Here is a 15,128-nt window from a genome sequence, read left to right as displayed (position 1 = left end):
TTTAAAGCGCTCCATGGCACAGGACCTAGTTACTTGCGGGATCGCATCCTCCCACATACATCCCTGCGGCCAATTCGCTCACACAGGGAGGGACTTCTCCTGGTGCCGTCCACTAGGCAATGCCAACGGGCGACACCAAGGAGTAGGGCCTTCTCTGTGATGGGCCCAACCCTCTGGAATGACCTCCCCCCCGACATTAGAACCACTTCTGACCTCCGCTCCTTCCGGCAAAAATTGAAGACTCACCTGTTCCGATTAGCAGGCCTGGCATAATTACAACTGTCCCTCCTGGCAAATGTATTATTATCTGGTTATCTTAGGGTTTTTTAATCTGTTGTGTCAGTTTTAGGGATTTAAAAAAAATTATATTTATTTAGCTTTGTACAGTTCTTTTAATTGCATTTTAACCTCCTCCAAACTGTACATATTTAATTTTTTATTGTATTTTTGTGATATTCTCTATGGACTGTACACCGCCCCGAGTCCCTTCTGGGAGAGGGGGCGGTCTAGAAGCACAAATAAATTGAAATTGAATTGAAATTGTTGGAACGGTCTCTCTTGACAGAGAAGACATTAATGAAGGTATGTCTTTTAAAATGTTAATCAAATAACAATTGAAATAGGGGGAGCTTGACAGACTTGGACTCTAACCAACAAAATTTGCTCAATGGTGAGAAACATAAACTATGTTTATTTAGGCAAATACACGGGAATAATATAGGTAGTACCTGGTTAAGCAGTGATACTTTTGAGACGGACAAAGGCAATAAGAGCCAGCAGTATTTAGCAGCTGGCAAAAGATCCAATACAGTTTTGGTCTGCCTCAATACAGCTATATCAAAATCACAGAAATTGATAGCAATTGCACCTACGGACTTACATTCCATAGATAGGAATTTTTCAGCACTCTGGCGGACTTAAAGGAAGAACTCAGACAGAATCAACATCAGACTGTACAAAATAGTCAAAAAATAAATGCTTTGGAGGAGAATGCTGTAGGGGTGGGAGAAGAGATGAAGGCTTTACAAAAAAAAGTGTTGGGTTTGAGAGCTATTTGGAAAAAAATGGAATTTGAAAGGATGTCTCTTTTTCTTAGGTTTCAAAATATACCTGAAACAGAGGGTGAGGACCTAAGAGAGATTATGATAACAATGTTAGCAGACTATACCAAAAGGGATAGGCAACAGCTGGGGTGGGATATTGACCTGATATATAGAATCAACTCAGCATATGCCAGAATACACAATGTCCCAAGGGAGGTTCATGTTAAATTTTTCAGAAAAACTACAAGAGATGAGATTCTAGGAATTCAAATGGGGGAACCTCTAAGATATAAGGACAAAGAAATAACCATTTTGAAACAGATACCAAAAAGAATAAGAGATAAGAGGAAGAAATTCCTCTTTATAACTAAAAAGTTATATGAAAAAAACATCTGGTTTCGGTGGTTAATTCCAGAAGGCCTGTTGATCTTTTGGGAGGGGGCCAGAGTGAGAATTAATACAGTGGTGGAGGCAGAAGCCTTCATGGAAAAACACAAAGACCTCCTAGGTGAAACAAGAGAGGGCGCACAAGACACGAAAGGGGGGGAGCCTTGGCTCAGCCAACAGACAGGGGAGAGGAGACAGTAATGAAACTTAGGTCACAGAAATGAATTAAAAACATATTGCAATTGCTAATATAATGAAATGTAGAAGTGATATAAAATATGGTTGAAGATGCTAAAGAATTGAGTAAAATAACTGCTAATATAAATGTAACAATGATATTATGATATATATAAAACATGAAAGAGATGTAAGATTCCGGGGAAGTACCACTTTCCATATGATGTAGCTGTCAAAAAATTTTCTCCCACATTTATGTACCCTTTTCCCCAAAATACTTGAAAAAAAACCAATAAAACTTTTGTTTGGAAAAAAAAAAAAGAATTTTTCAGCACTCTGAGTTGTTTACAAAGTCAGCATATTGTTCTCAGCCATCTGGGTTCTCCTATTACTGACCCCGGAAGGATGGAAGTGTGAGTCAAACTTGAGCTGGATAAAGATTTTTTAAAAAAGAACTTTATAGATTAAAGGCATACGTTGATGATTTGATGTTATTTATGGAGAATCCATTCAAAGGAACAGAAATATTAATGGGGAAACTGAAATAATTTGATATGCTAACAGATATTAGATTTATAATCAGAAGATTAAAAATGTTAACAAAGATATGTAAATAGAGAATCAAAGAAAATTAATTAAATTAAAGGAGTTAAACCAGTTTGTGTCCAGGATATGAGAGGTCTGTAGACACTTTCTCAGCCTTCCTTCTGACTTGTGCAATATACAAGTCCTCAACGGAAGGGCAATTCTGGTTCCAATTGTTTTTTCCTGCAATCCTAACTATCCATTGAATTCTATAGCTGTCCTGTTTGGTTGCTGTTCCAAACCAGGTAGTTACAGAAGTACAAACGACAGACTCAATAATTCCTCTGTAGAACTTTATCAACAGCTCTTGAGGCAGCCTGAACTTTCTGACTTGATGCAGGAAGATCCTTAGAGTCATTGGTATACCGTATTTATCGGCGTATAACACGCACTTTTCCCCCCGAAAAATAGGGGGCAAATGATGTATGCGTGTTATACGCCGATATACGCCAGGCGATATACGCCAGGTGCACAGAAAAGGATCACGGAGCGCTTCGCCCCAAAAGCAGCTGCTTTTCTGTGCGCCTGGCGTTTAAAACATCCGGCTATCTATCTAAACGCCAGGCGCACAGAAAAGGATCACGGAGCGCTTCGCCCCAACAGCAGCCGTTTAGATAGATAGCCGGATGTTTTAAACGCCAGGCGCACAGAAAAGCAGCTGCTGTTGGGGCGAAGTGCTCCGCGATCCTTTTCTGTGCACCTGGCGTTTAGATAGATAGCCGGATGTTTTAAACGCCAGGCGCACAGAAAAGCAGCTGCTGTTGGGGCGAAGCGCTCCGCGATCCTTTTCTGTGTGCCTGGCGTTTAGATAGATAGCCGGATGTTTTAAACGCCAGGCGCACAGAAAAGGATCGCGGAGCGCTTCGCCCCAAAAGCAGCTGCTTTTCTGTGCGCCTGGCGTTTTAAACATCCGGCTATCTATCTAAACACCAGGTGCACAGAAAAGGATCACGGAGCGCTACTCAGCGGGGTGTGGGCGAGAGGAGGAGAGAATGGATGAGCCGTCTCTCCTCTCCCAGACACCCGACTAAAACACTTTCTTTCGCCCGCGGAAGAGCTCGGGCGGGCGAAAGGAAGCGCCTTAGACAGCGGGGTGTGGGTGAGAGGAGGAGAGAATGGATGAGCCGTCTCTCCTCTCCCCGGACTCCCGACTAAAAGTTAATAAAAAAAAGGAAGGAGGGAAGGATGGAACTGGAAGGGAGGCAGGGAAGGAGGGAGGGAGAAAGGAAGGATAGGAGGATAGGGAAAGAGGAAAGAAGGCAGGCAGGCAGAAGGGAGGGAGGTGCAAGGAAGGAAGGAAGCATAGATAAGCAGGAGGGAAAGAAGGCAGGCAGGCAGGAGGAAAGAGGAAGGAGGGAACTGGAAGGGAGGCAGGAAGGAAGGGAAGGAGGAAGGGAGGGTGGAAGATAGTAGCAGTGAAAGCAGCAGTGTTCATAGTTGCTTTTACTGTCCTTTTACATTATTTACCTTATAAGTGGTAATAATATTAATAAAAAAAAAAGTTCTGAGCTACCCTTATTTTGCTTCAAAGTTCTTTATTTAAAATTTAAATTTTTTTCCTGAAATTTCCCTCTTAAAATGAAGGTGCGTGTTATACGCCTGTGCGTGTTATACGCCGATAAATACGGTATATGATACAGATGCAGTACTGGGAGTCACATGTAATGGAAATTCACTGAGTTCTGGAGGAAGAAAAAGGCAGGTAGTTGAGAAGGCAAGAGGCAGGAACCTGGAACAGAAGGTCACATATTAATCTGTATTATGCATTGTTGGATCAGGTGAATGGATGAGACAGACTCAGGCTTCAGTGACAAACAACAGCTCTTTATTCGACAACTATTTACAAATCCAGCACCGGCCTTTTTCACAGCTAGCCTTTTTATAGGGAGCTGTCAAACGGCTCGGCCAATCGGCTTTCAGTATTTTCCCACCAGATCAGAGGACCTTGGTGGAACCAACCATTTGGCTGTCAGTATGTAAGATGCATAATAACACAGAAGGTTTATCTTTTCCACTTTGTACAAACTGCAGCTGGCAAAGCAATATGGGAACATTTATTCTCTGTGGGGAGGAAATTATTATGTTATAGTCTTCTCTGGATACCAAACTGTGAAAGAAGCATTAACTAAACATGCAGAAGCCTTTGTTGATCGTCCGGTTACACCATTCGTATTGACTGTCATCAAAAATAAGGGTAAGTTTTGACCAACTTTGTGAATTTACTGGACTCTCCATATTTAGCATCTACATATCCATGGCCAATTTTTGTTTAGATTTTGTTATAAATATGTAATCTTTCTTGGGTCTGATGAGAGGAGATGTGATATAAATAGTAAAAAAAATTTTTGAATAACTACAATAATAACAAAGAAATGTTAATTGATAATGTTTAACGATTTTTACATGTGTTGGCATTGGTAAAAGCAATCAGATATAAGCCTTAAATAGTGAGTTGGAGGGGGGGGGAGAATATGTTATAAAAGGGTAATGATTGGAGGTTTATTGAAATAGCTAATGAATGCCAGTAGGTGGTTGTGTCTTTAAATATAAATGATTCCAGATAAAAGCACGTTTAAATAATTCTAGTTAAATGAGAATGGTGGTACATTGATAGTAAAATTCATAAAGATTTTTGATTTAAAATGTACAATTCAATACGAAGGAAGTATAAATAATGACTTTGGTAGTAACGCACGAAATCTATTTGTAACCAATCGACACGCTTTCTACAAGATGTAGTGAATGATTATTCTTTTTTTGTATTTTTGTTTAACTAAAACAATAAAAAAAATTCAAAAAAAGAAACTTTTAATTACATTCCTGCTAATATTAGTGAAGCACAATGTTGCCTTAGCCGATTAATTCCTGTTTTGCTTAATACAATGCAACACAATAGTAGAGTTGGAAGGGACCTTGGAGGTCTTCTAGTCCAACCCCCTGCGTAGGCAGGAAACCCTATACCATTTCAGACAAATAGCTATCCAACATCTTCTTAAAGACTTCCAGTGTTGGGGCATTCAAAACTTCTGGAGGCAATTTCTGTTCCACTGATTAATTGTTCTAACTGTCAGGAAATTTCTCCTCCGTTCTAAGTTGCTTCTCTCCTTGATTAGTTTCCACCCATTGCTTCTTGTTCTACCCTCAGGTACCTTGGAGAATAGTTTGACTCCCTCTTTTTTGTGGCAACCCCTGAGATATTGGAACACTGCTATCATGTCTACCCTAGTCCTTCTTTCTAGACATACCCAGTTCCTGCAACCGTTCTTCATATGTTTTAGTCTCCAGTCCCCTAATCATCTTTGTTGCTCTTCTCTTCACTCTTTCTAGAGTCTCCACATCTTTTTTACATCGTGGCGACCAGAACTGAATGCCGTATTCCAAGTGTGGCCTTACCAAGGCCTTATAAAGTGGTATTAACATCTTGATTCTATCCCTCTGTTGATGCAGCCTAGGACTGTGTTGGCTTTTTTGGCAGCTGCTGCACACTGCTGGCTCATATTTAAATGGTTGTCCACTAGGACTCCAAGATCCCTTTCACAGTTACTACTACTGAGCAAGGTACCACCTATACTGTACCTGTGCATTCCTTTTTTGTTGCCTAAATGTAGAACCTTACTCTTTTCACCATTGAATTTCATTTTATTAGATAGTGCCCAATGTTCAAGTTTGTCAAGATCCTTCTGTATCTTAAGCCTATCTTCTGGAGTGTTGGCTATTCCTGCCAGCTTGGTGTCATCTGCAAATTTGATGAGTTCCCCATTTATTCCCTCATCCAAATCATTGATGAAGATGTTGAAGAGTACTGGGCCTAAAACAGAGCCTTGGGGTACTCCACTGCATACTTCCCTCCATGTAGATGCAGTTCCATTGAGGACTACACGCTTTTTAAACAGCACCTTCACTCAAGCCGTTCTCGACATGGAGTCATGCTAGACAGCACTTGTGAATCTGAGATAGCTTTGCTTAATAAAATAGAATATATAGCATTGGCTATATTTATAGTGGGTGTGCCAGTGCCTGTTGCTTGCGCTTATTTTAATATTAAGGCTGCTGTGTATAATTTGGCAAAAATAATTAATGCTACTTTTTAAACTATTTTAGTAATTAATGTGTTGTTTCAATCTTTTAGATGAATTATGAACTATCCAGCACCAGTTTAATATTTTACACAATTTGGCCTCTGATTTGAAAATTGATACTTTAGGATCTTGGTGGGAAAGCTTTTGGGCTTGGTTGCCCACAGGCTTATTGGGAAATGTCCTACATTATTTAGTCATCATTTGTGCTATTCTAATAATAATAATAATAATTTATTAAATTTCTAGACCGCCCCCTCTCCCCGGAGTGACTCTGATTGGTGGGTGCTGTTTTGTTTAGTGTCTTCCCTCCCTTTGCAATATATATGTATCACAGATTTTTGCCCTCAAACCCGCTTCCACACTGCCTCAGGGTCAAGTATATGCCCTGTATAAGTAATTATAAGGATGTTCTTCTTTTGACTATGATTCTTTTACTAACCCCTCCTATGTTGCCTGGTCTAACAAAATAAAAAAGAGTGTGATGTAGAAATAAGAGGAAAGGTTATGTAAAGACATACGTAGCAAACCCATGATCTCAGTGGCTGTTTACCTTTTAACCTATGAGCTCACCTAGCAGAGACAGGCCGTAGCAGGGAGTTATGTGAGATTCAACCTTGGCTGGGATGGTCTTAGAGATTAACAAGGACAAGGCTACCCCTGCTTTTGCTTTGCTTGTTAAAACTGTATAAAAGCCAAATAAACTCTGCGTAAGGCAGACAGGCCTGCTGTGATGGATTTCTGAGACCTACAGTTTCTTTAGGTTATTAGAGGTATTATAAGAAGTTTATTATGGCTCTATGGAATCTGAAAGACTTAAATCCTCAAACTTGAAAAACATTAGGATAGCGGCTTGCACTAGCCCATCTACGAAGGCAAAAGGGCATGGAAATATTTTGCATAATCAGAAGGAATTCTTTAGTGATGTCCTCTCTATATAAATGAAGGTTTTCTATATTATTAAGAATCCAAATTTTCCATTTTTTAACAGTGAGATCTTATTTCTCCCCCATTTCCATTTTCTGAAGGATATGCTGCAGTGGGGTGTCAAAACTGCACAGGCAGGGATTGTTTTCTTATTTATTTACTTATTAAAGTTATATATTGCCAATCTCACTTATGCATACTTAAGTACAGGAGCAGAAATTTGAGCTCCTTTCTTAGCCACAAATGATTTTAATATTATTATTGGTGTGAACTATTCTTTCCTTTTAATCTTTGATTATTCAGGTATTGCATTTTCAAATGGTCACACTTGGTTGCAGCAAAGGCGGTTGAGTGTTGTTACCATGAGGAAGTTAGGCCTGGGGAAAAAAGGCCTCCCAAATACAAACCGAGGTCGAGAGATTTTTGGAGGATCTTGGAAGTAAAAAAGGTATCTGATAACCTCAAGTGATATTGTCTCGAGTCTAAATCTGCAGAATTTTTTTAGTATCTGAGTAGTTTTAGTAGTAGAGCCACGTACCACCTATTCTATACTTGTGCATTTGGTTTCTCTTGCCTAAATGTAAACCCTTATTTTTCTGTACATTGAATTTCATTTTGTTAGATAGGGCCCAGTGTTCAGGTCTGTCAAGATCATTCTGTATCTTGAGCTTATCTTCTGAAGCATTGGCTATTCCTGGCAGTTTGGTGTCGTATGCAAATTTGCTGAGTTCCCCATCTATCCTTTCATCCAAATCAGTGATGAAGATGTTGAAGAGAACTGGGCCTAAAACAGAGCCTTGGGGTACCCCACTGCATACCTCCCTCCATGTAGATGGAGTTCCATTGAGGACTACACATTGAGAGTGGTTCTCATCAGTAACCAATCCATCTGGTGGTGATGCTGTATAACCCACATTTTTCTAGCTTATCAAGCAGATTTATTGCTTGATTATCTTTTCTAGAATCTTTCCAGGTATTGATATCAGGCTGATAGGTCTGTAGTTTCCTGGATCCATTTATTTTTTTTCTTTATTGAATATGGGAACTATATCAGCTCTTTTACCATCATCTGGTAGTTCTCCAGTGCTCCAGGATCTTTGAAAGATGTGGTTCAATGGTTTTAAGATCAAGTCTGCCAGTTCCTTCAGAATCTTGGAGTGTAATCCCTCTGGTCCTGGTGATATTTTTTTTTGAAAAAAAAGTTTTATTGGTTTTTACAAATATTTTGGGGAAAGGGGTACATAAGTATGGAGAAAAATTTTGACAGCTACATCATACGTAAGGTGGTGCTCCCCCGGGATCCTACATCTCTCTCTTATTTTATATATATCAAAGTGTTGTGGCCCAGCCGGTGCCGGTGCCGCTGCCACCAGACTCCGAGAGTGATAGTCCATACGAGTCAGCTCCAGAGGAGATGGGCGATCCTGGACAGGATTCGGAGGCTGAGCAGGGATCCGAGAGTCTGGTCGGCCACCAGGTGGTGCCAGAGGCATGGAGCAGCAGTGAGAGCCAGGGGAGGAGGACTCCCGATGCCCTGCCTTGGAGCAGCGGGGAGGACTCATGTGACAGTGACTCAGGACTTAGCAGGGCGTTTCTAGATGCCCGTTTCCAGCGCGCCCACAAACGCAAGGAGCGTGGGCGTAATTATAGGCAGTAAAGAGCTCTCAGGTGCTGTTTGGGAGACACCCTTTTTAGGTTATAAAAGGGTTGACTCTGGAGAGGCTCTGCGTAGCAGTCAACAAAGGACTTATGCCAGAAGCTCTAGTCTGGGATCCTGGCAAGCTGGATAGCTGCTTTTGTGTTCTGTCCCTGTGAGTTTTGTCTTGGTGGCTTGCTGCCACGAAACCTCTTGTCTGTTCGTGTAATAAACCTTGTTCCCTTGTACTGTTCCGGAGTGTGTGTGCTGTGTGGGCAACGGAGGAAGGGGGGTCAGAACATCAAAGTATCATTATTACATACATATTAGCAGTTAAAGTTTACCTCAAATTCTTTAACATCTTCAATCATTTACTTTATATCACTTCTAACCATTTCATTATATCAACAATTGCAATGTAATTTTAATTCACTTCTGTGACCTGAGCCTCATTGCTGGCTCCTCACCCCTGTCTGCTGGCAGAGCCATGGCCCCTCCCCTTCCATATCTTGCGTGGTGTCTCTTGTTCCGTCTAGAAGAGTCTTGTGTTTTTCCATGAAGGCTTCCGCCTCCACCACTGTATTAATTCTCACTCTACCACCCTCCCAGAAAATCAACAACCCTTCTGGTATTAGCCATCTAAACCAGATATTTTTTTCATACAATTTTTTAGCTAAAGAGGAAAATTTCTTCCTCTTATCTCTTACTTTCTTTGGTATCTGTTTTAAAATGGTTATTTCTTTATCCTTATATCTTAAAGATTCCCCCCTTTGAACCCTTAGAATCTCATCTCTTGTAGTCTTTCTAAAAAAAATTCAGCCTCTTTTTAGAGGAAAAACGTGCATCTTATACACCAAAAATATGGTATTTATTTTAAATAAACTCTATTAAACCAAATTGCTTTTATTACTAGCATGAAAGCCAGAACTAATGTGAATATTAATAAAAGTTTTCTGTCATCAGGGCAGTCATTTGACCCGTCAACGTACATTACACATTTTGTTGGCAATGTGATCTCTGCTATAGTTTTGGGACATTGTTTTTCCACTGAAGATAAGGAGTTTCTGGAATTGTTTGAATCCATGGAAATTTTTGCAAAAGTTTTAATGAGCTTCTCCCACATCGTAAGTATTGTGGTCATTGACCTTCTTTCCTAAGTGGCACAGAATTAGCCCGAACAATGGACCCATGGGAATTACCAGAATTGTATTTCACTAAATTATTTTTTCTTTTTAATTCTCAAATTGCAATATGCATATTGTTATTTTTAAGCTACCTGATCACTAAGCTTAAAGTTGAATAATTTGAAATGTACATGAGGACCTTTGGGAGCAGATAATATTGCAGGGTGGCAGGCGCTTTACTTCCCCAAATGTTTTGGGATTATAAATTGGGCGGTTGGGCGGCAATATGTATTTAGAGAACTAACCTAGGACAGAAATTCTATACATTTATGTACTCAGTTCAAAGAAATGTGTTCAGTGTCAGATATGGGACAGAACATGAGGCTGAACTGGTAATTTATAGGAATTGATTTTAGATTCAAGTGACCTGTCTTGTAACAGGACTTACTTTCTCTTTCTGGTAGATTTATGAAATATTTCCATTTATCATGAAATATCTCCCAGGGCCTCAGCAGAAAGCCTTGTCTGCTCTGGAGAGTATACGTGCTATTTTAAAGAAGGAGATCGAGCACCATAAGGAGTACCAGAACCTGCATGAACCACAGGATTTCATTGATTATTATTTGCTTCAAATGGAGAAAGTAAGTACAGGTAGTCCTCAATTTATCACCACAACTGAGCCAAAAATTTATGTTGCCAAGTGAGAAATATGTTTTCGCTCCATTTTATGGCTTTTCTTGCCACATTTCTCGAGTGAATCACTGCAGTGGTTAAATTGGTAACAAGGTTAAGTGAATCTGGTTTGGAATTGCTTGGCAGAAGGTTGCCAAGAGTGATCACATGACCATGGGACACTCCAACCATTCTAAATGTCAAGCAACTGATTGTAAACCATGTGATCAGGGGATGCTGCAGTGGTCATAAGTATGTCCCAAAGTTGATTTTCTTTCTCTCTCTCTCAAGAGGCAACTGGATTTTCTGGTTTTTCTTTGAAGGCGTTTTGCTTCTCATCCAAGAAGCTTCTTCGGCTCTGACTGGATGGTGGAGAATGGAAGGATTTATGCTATTCCAAGGATTTAATTTTGAAAATTAATTTTTACTACTATATTAGTATAGTATAAAGACAAAAATATGATTAATAAAGGCAAGCATCAGATGAAACACTACATCCTTTCATGTCAGTGCAAGCTCAACAATGCGTCTGAATTATTCCTAATGTTTTCTTCTACTGAAATGTATCTAAATTGGGTCTATATTTCACAAATATGTCCCACTTTTATAAACAGTCTCTCACCTTGTTTCATCTTGATGGTTTGATTACAGCTTCAATCTCTACAGAGAAAATGGACCATGAACTAGAAAGGGGAAACACTAGGTTGGGGAAGAAGTGGTAATAATAAGGAAAATATCTAGAAATGACATTTCATCTTTCTCACTATTAACTTTAGAGCAAGGATGATCCAAATTATACTTATGATGAAGAGAACTTGGTTTATTGCATTCGTGACATCTTTATTGCTGGGACAGACTCAACTAGTAGTTCTCTGCAATGGGCATTGCTACTCATGGCAACTCATCTGGATATCCAAGGTGACAATAAAGTAGAATTTTTAGTAGGGAACTGAAATGGAATAATTCAGGTGGAAAAGAATCTCTCCACATTCATCTTACTTATTTTCTGAGATAATTTATAAGCTCTTCAATAAAAGATACTTTTTTACCCTTTTTCTCAGACAAGGTCTTCAAGGAGATTGAAAATGTTTTGGATCCATCTCACTCCATCTGTTATGGAGATCGGAAGAACCTGCCTTACACCAATGCTGTGGTTCATGAGATTATATGAAGCAAATTCATCACATTCTTTGGAGTACCAAGAAAATGTAAGAAGGACGTTTACTTCAATGGGTTTCTCATTCCCAAGGTATGAGTCTCTCTGAATTCCAAGTATAACAAAAGAGAATAACAGAGTTGGAGGGGACTTTAAAGGTCTTATGTTCCAATCCCCTGCTCAAGCAAAAGACTGTACCAATCCAGACAAATGACTATCCAATCTCTTCTTTAAAATCTCCAGTGATGGATCACCCATAACTCCCAGAGGCAAACCACTCCACTGATTGATTGTTCTCTCTGTCAGGACATTTCTCCTTAGTTTTAGGTTGAATCTCTCTTTGGTAATTTTCCATCCATTGCTTCTTGTCCTGCCCTCAGGGGATTTGAAGAATAGGTTGACCTCCTCCTTCCTCGTGACAGTCCCTCAAATATTGGAAGATGGCTACCATGTTACCCCAGCCGTTCTCTTTGTTAGACTTTACCAGGGGTGTCAAACTCACAACAACACTTTGTCATCACATGACGTATCAAAACTTTTTCCCCCTTCGCTAAAATGGGGGTGGCCAGGCATGACACATCTGGCTCACAGGCTGCGAGTTTGACACCCCTGGACTAGACATAGCCAGTTCTGCAACTGTTCCTCATATATTTTAGCCCCCAGTCCCCTAATAATCTTTTAAGAGTTCTGTTGAACTTCCACTGTTTGCTAATATTTTGTTGGAATGCAGTCTTTCGATCCAAGTGATCCATTTGCTGTTATGCTAAGGGTGTCTTTTAAGGAAGAATGTATAAATGCTGGTTTTGTCAAAATTCTGGTTTATCACACTAGGCCAACTTCCAACCCAAAGCTTTCTTCCAGTAGCTCACCTGAGAAGTTTCAATGCCTTATTGTCATACTTCTTTTAAGTATACCCCACTCAGTGGGCTCCACAACATAAGAGAGTCAACCCCAAAACACAAGACCTTAGGCAACACACATATAAGCACTTACATGCCTGAACTCACTGCTCACTACTCCACTCTTCCACACTACATCTCCTCCTACTGCTCCTCAATCTTACTCCTTGTTTTATTTATTTATTTATTATTCGTATTTATAGACCACCCCTTCTCCCGAAAGGGACTCGGGGCGGTGTACAGTCACTAAAATGCGTTATAAAATACATACATAAAACAGTTAAATAATTAAATACGTAGGTGGAGGAGGTTGCAAGACTGTATATAGAATAATAAATATAGTACATTAAAAGCTTATTAAAACCCCAAACCCAATTAAAATGAATAAATCCCCGGGAGGTAAAACTAAGAAAGTGCCAGGCCAGCTGATTGAAATAGGTGAGTCTTTAACTTTTGCCGGAAGGAACGGAGGTCGGTGGTAGTTCGAATGTCTGGGGGGAGGTCATTCCAGAGGGTTGGGCCCATCACAGAGAAGGATCTACTCCTAGGTGTCGCCCGCTGGCATTGACTAGCAGACGGCACCAGGAGGAGCCCCTCTCTGTGTGAGCGGATAGGTCGCAGGGACGTGTGTGGTAGGATGCGATCCTGCAGATACCTAGGTCCTATGCCATGGAGCGCTTTAAAGATGGTAATCAATACCTTGAAACGCACCCGAAAGGCCACAGGTAGCCAGTGCAGCTCGCGCAGGAGAGGTGTTACGTGGGAGTAACGAGTACTTCCCATAATAACCCGCGCGGCTGCGTTCTGAACTAGCTGCAGTCTCCGGATGCGTCCCAAGGGAAGCCCCATGTAGAGGGCATTGCAGTAGTCCAGGCGAGACGTCACCAGCGCATGAGTGACCGTGCGCAGGGCACTCCGGTCCAGTAGGGGGCGCAATTGGCGCACCAGGCGAACCTGGTAGAACGCCCCCCTTGCCACGGCTGCCACATGGTCCTCCATTGACAGCCGGGCATCGAGGAGGACGCCCAAATTGCGCGCCCGCTCCACAGGGGACAGCTGTTCGCCCCCTATGGCCAGCGATGGGGTCAGCTGGCTGAACCGAGGCGCCGGTACCCACAGCCACTCAGTCTTGGAGGGGTTGAGTTTGAGTCTGTTGTCCCCCATCCAGACCCCGACGGCTTCCAAACACCGGGACATCACTTCGACAGCCTCGTTGGGGTGGTTTGGGGTTGAAATATACAGCTGAGTATCATCAGCGTAAAGGTGGTACTCAACCCCAAAACCACGGATGATCTCGCCCAGCGGCTTCACATATGCGTTGAACAGGAGAGGCGAGAGGACCGACCCCTGTGGCACCCCACAAGTGAGTGGCCTCAGGGACGACCTCTGCCCCCCTGTCAACACACATTGCTTCCGGTCGGAGAGGTAGGAGCCGAACCACCGCAAAACGGTGCCTCCGACTCCCATCCCCTCTAACCGGCGCAATAGGATACCATGGTCGATGGTATCAAAAGCCGCCGAGAGATCTAATAGGACCAGGATAGAGGAACAACCCCTATCTCTGGCCCTCCAGAGATCATCAACCAACGCGACCAAGGCTGTCTCAGTGCTGTGCCCGGGTCGGAAGCCGGACTGGCGTGGGTCTAGATAGTCGGATTCGTCTAGGTGTCGTGGAAATTGCTGCGCCACCACATTCTCAACAACCTTCGCCACGAAGGGGAGGTTGGAGACTGGACGATAATTAGCTAGCTCCATTGGGTCGAGCGAAGGTCTCTTGAGCAAGGGTCTCACCACCGCCTCTTTCAAGGCGGTAGGTAAGTATCCCTCACCCAATGAGGCGTTCACCAGGCCCAGGAGCCAGCCTCGTGTCACCTCCCAGGCTGCCAGTACCAGCCAGGAGGGGCACGGGTCCGTTAAACATGTGGTAGGTTGCAGCCGTCCACGCAACCTGTCCAAATCCTCGGGGGCAACAGAGTCAAACTCCTCCCAGAATGGTCTCTCAAGACTCGCTGTTGGCAGCTCGTCTGGTCCACTGACGGAGGCCCACCCGCTCCGGATCTGATCGATTTTGTCCTGAAGATATTCTCCAAACTCCTCTGCTCTACCCTGTAAGGGTGTCTCCCGCGCCCCCTGCGATAAAAGGGAGCGGGTCACCCTAAACAGGGCGGCAGGGCGGTAATCCGCGGACGCAATAAGAGCAGCACAATGTCTACGTTTGGCCGCTCTTATTGCCACAAGGTAAGTCCGCAAATAGGCTCTTACCTGTGTTCGGTCAGATTCGGAGCGTGAGGACCTCCATCTGCTCTCTAGACGTCTCCTGTGGCGCTTCATCACCCTAAGCTCCTCAGTAAACCAAGGAGCCCGGGTGGGTCGATGCCGCAGGAGAGGTCGCAAAGGCGCAACCCGGTCCAAGGCCCCAGTCGTCGCCCTATTCCAGGCAGTCACC

At 42.3% G+C, this 15,128-nt stretch overlaps 1 protein-coding gene across 1 annotated transcript in view; it reads left to right on the top strand.

Annotated features, from left to right (window-relative positions):
- Positions 1 to 15,128, top strand: part of LOC309393795 (cytochrome P450 2U1-like) — a gene marked incomplete at both ends in the record, with an annotated part of 56,247 nt that overhangs the window by 24,220 nt on the left and 16,899 nt on the right. The window contains 4 exons of the mRNA XM_081956292.1: positions 10,460 to 10,596; positions 11,404 to 11,568; positions 11,689 to 11,693; positions 11,801 to 11,876. Coding sequence (XP_081812418.1) covers positions 10,460 to 10,596; positions 11,404 to 11,568; positions 11,689 to 11,693; positions 11,801 to 11,876 — 383 coding nt within the window. The remainder of the gene's footprint in view (positions 1 to 10,459; positions 10,597 to 11,403; positions 11,569 to 11,688; positions 11,694 to 11,800; positions 11,877 to 15,128) is intronic.

This window comes from Natrix helvetica (assembly GCF_964273705.1).
Source record: "Natrix helvetica genome assembly, chromosome: 5".
Classification (NCBI taxonomy): Eukaryota; Metazoa; Chordata; class Lepidosauria; order Squamata; family Natricidae; genus Natrix; species Natrix helvetica.
This window is presented reverse-complemented; position numbering and strand designations above follow the sequence as displayed.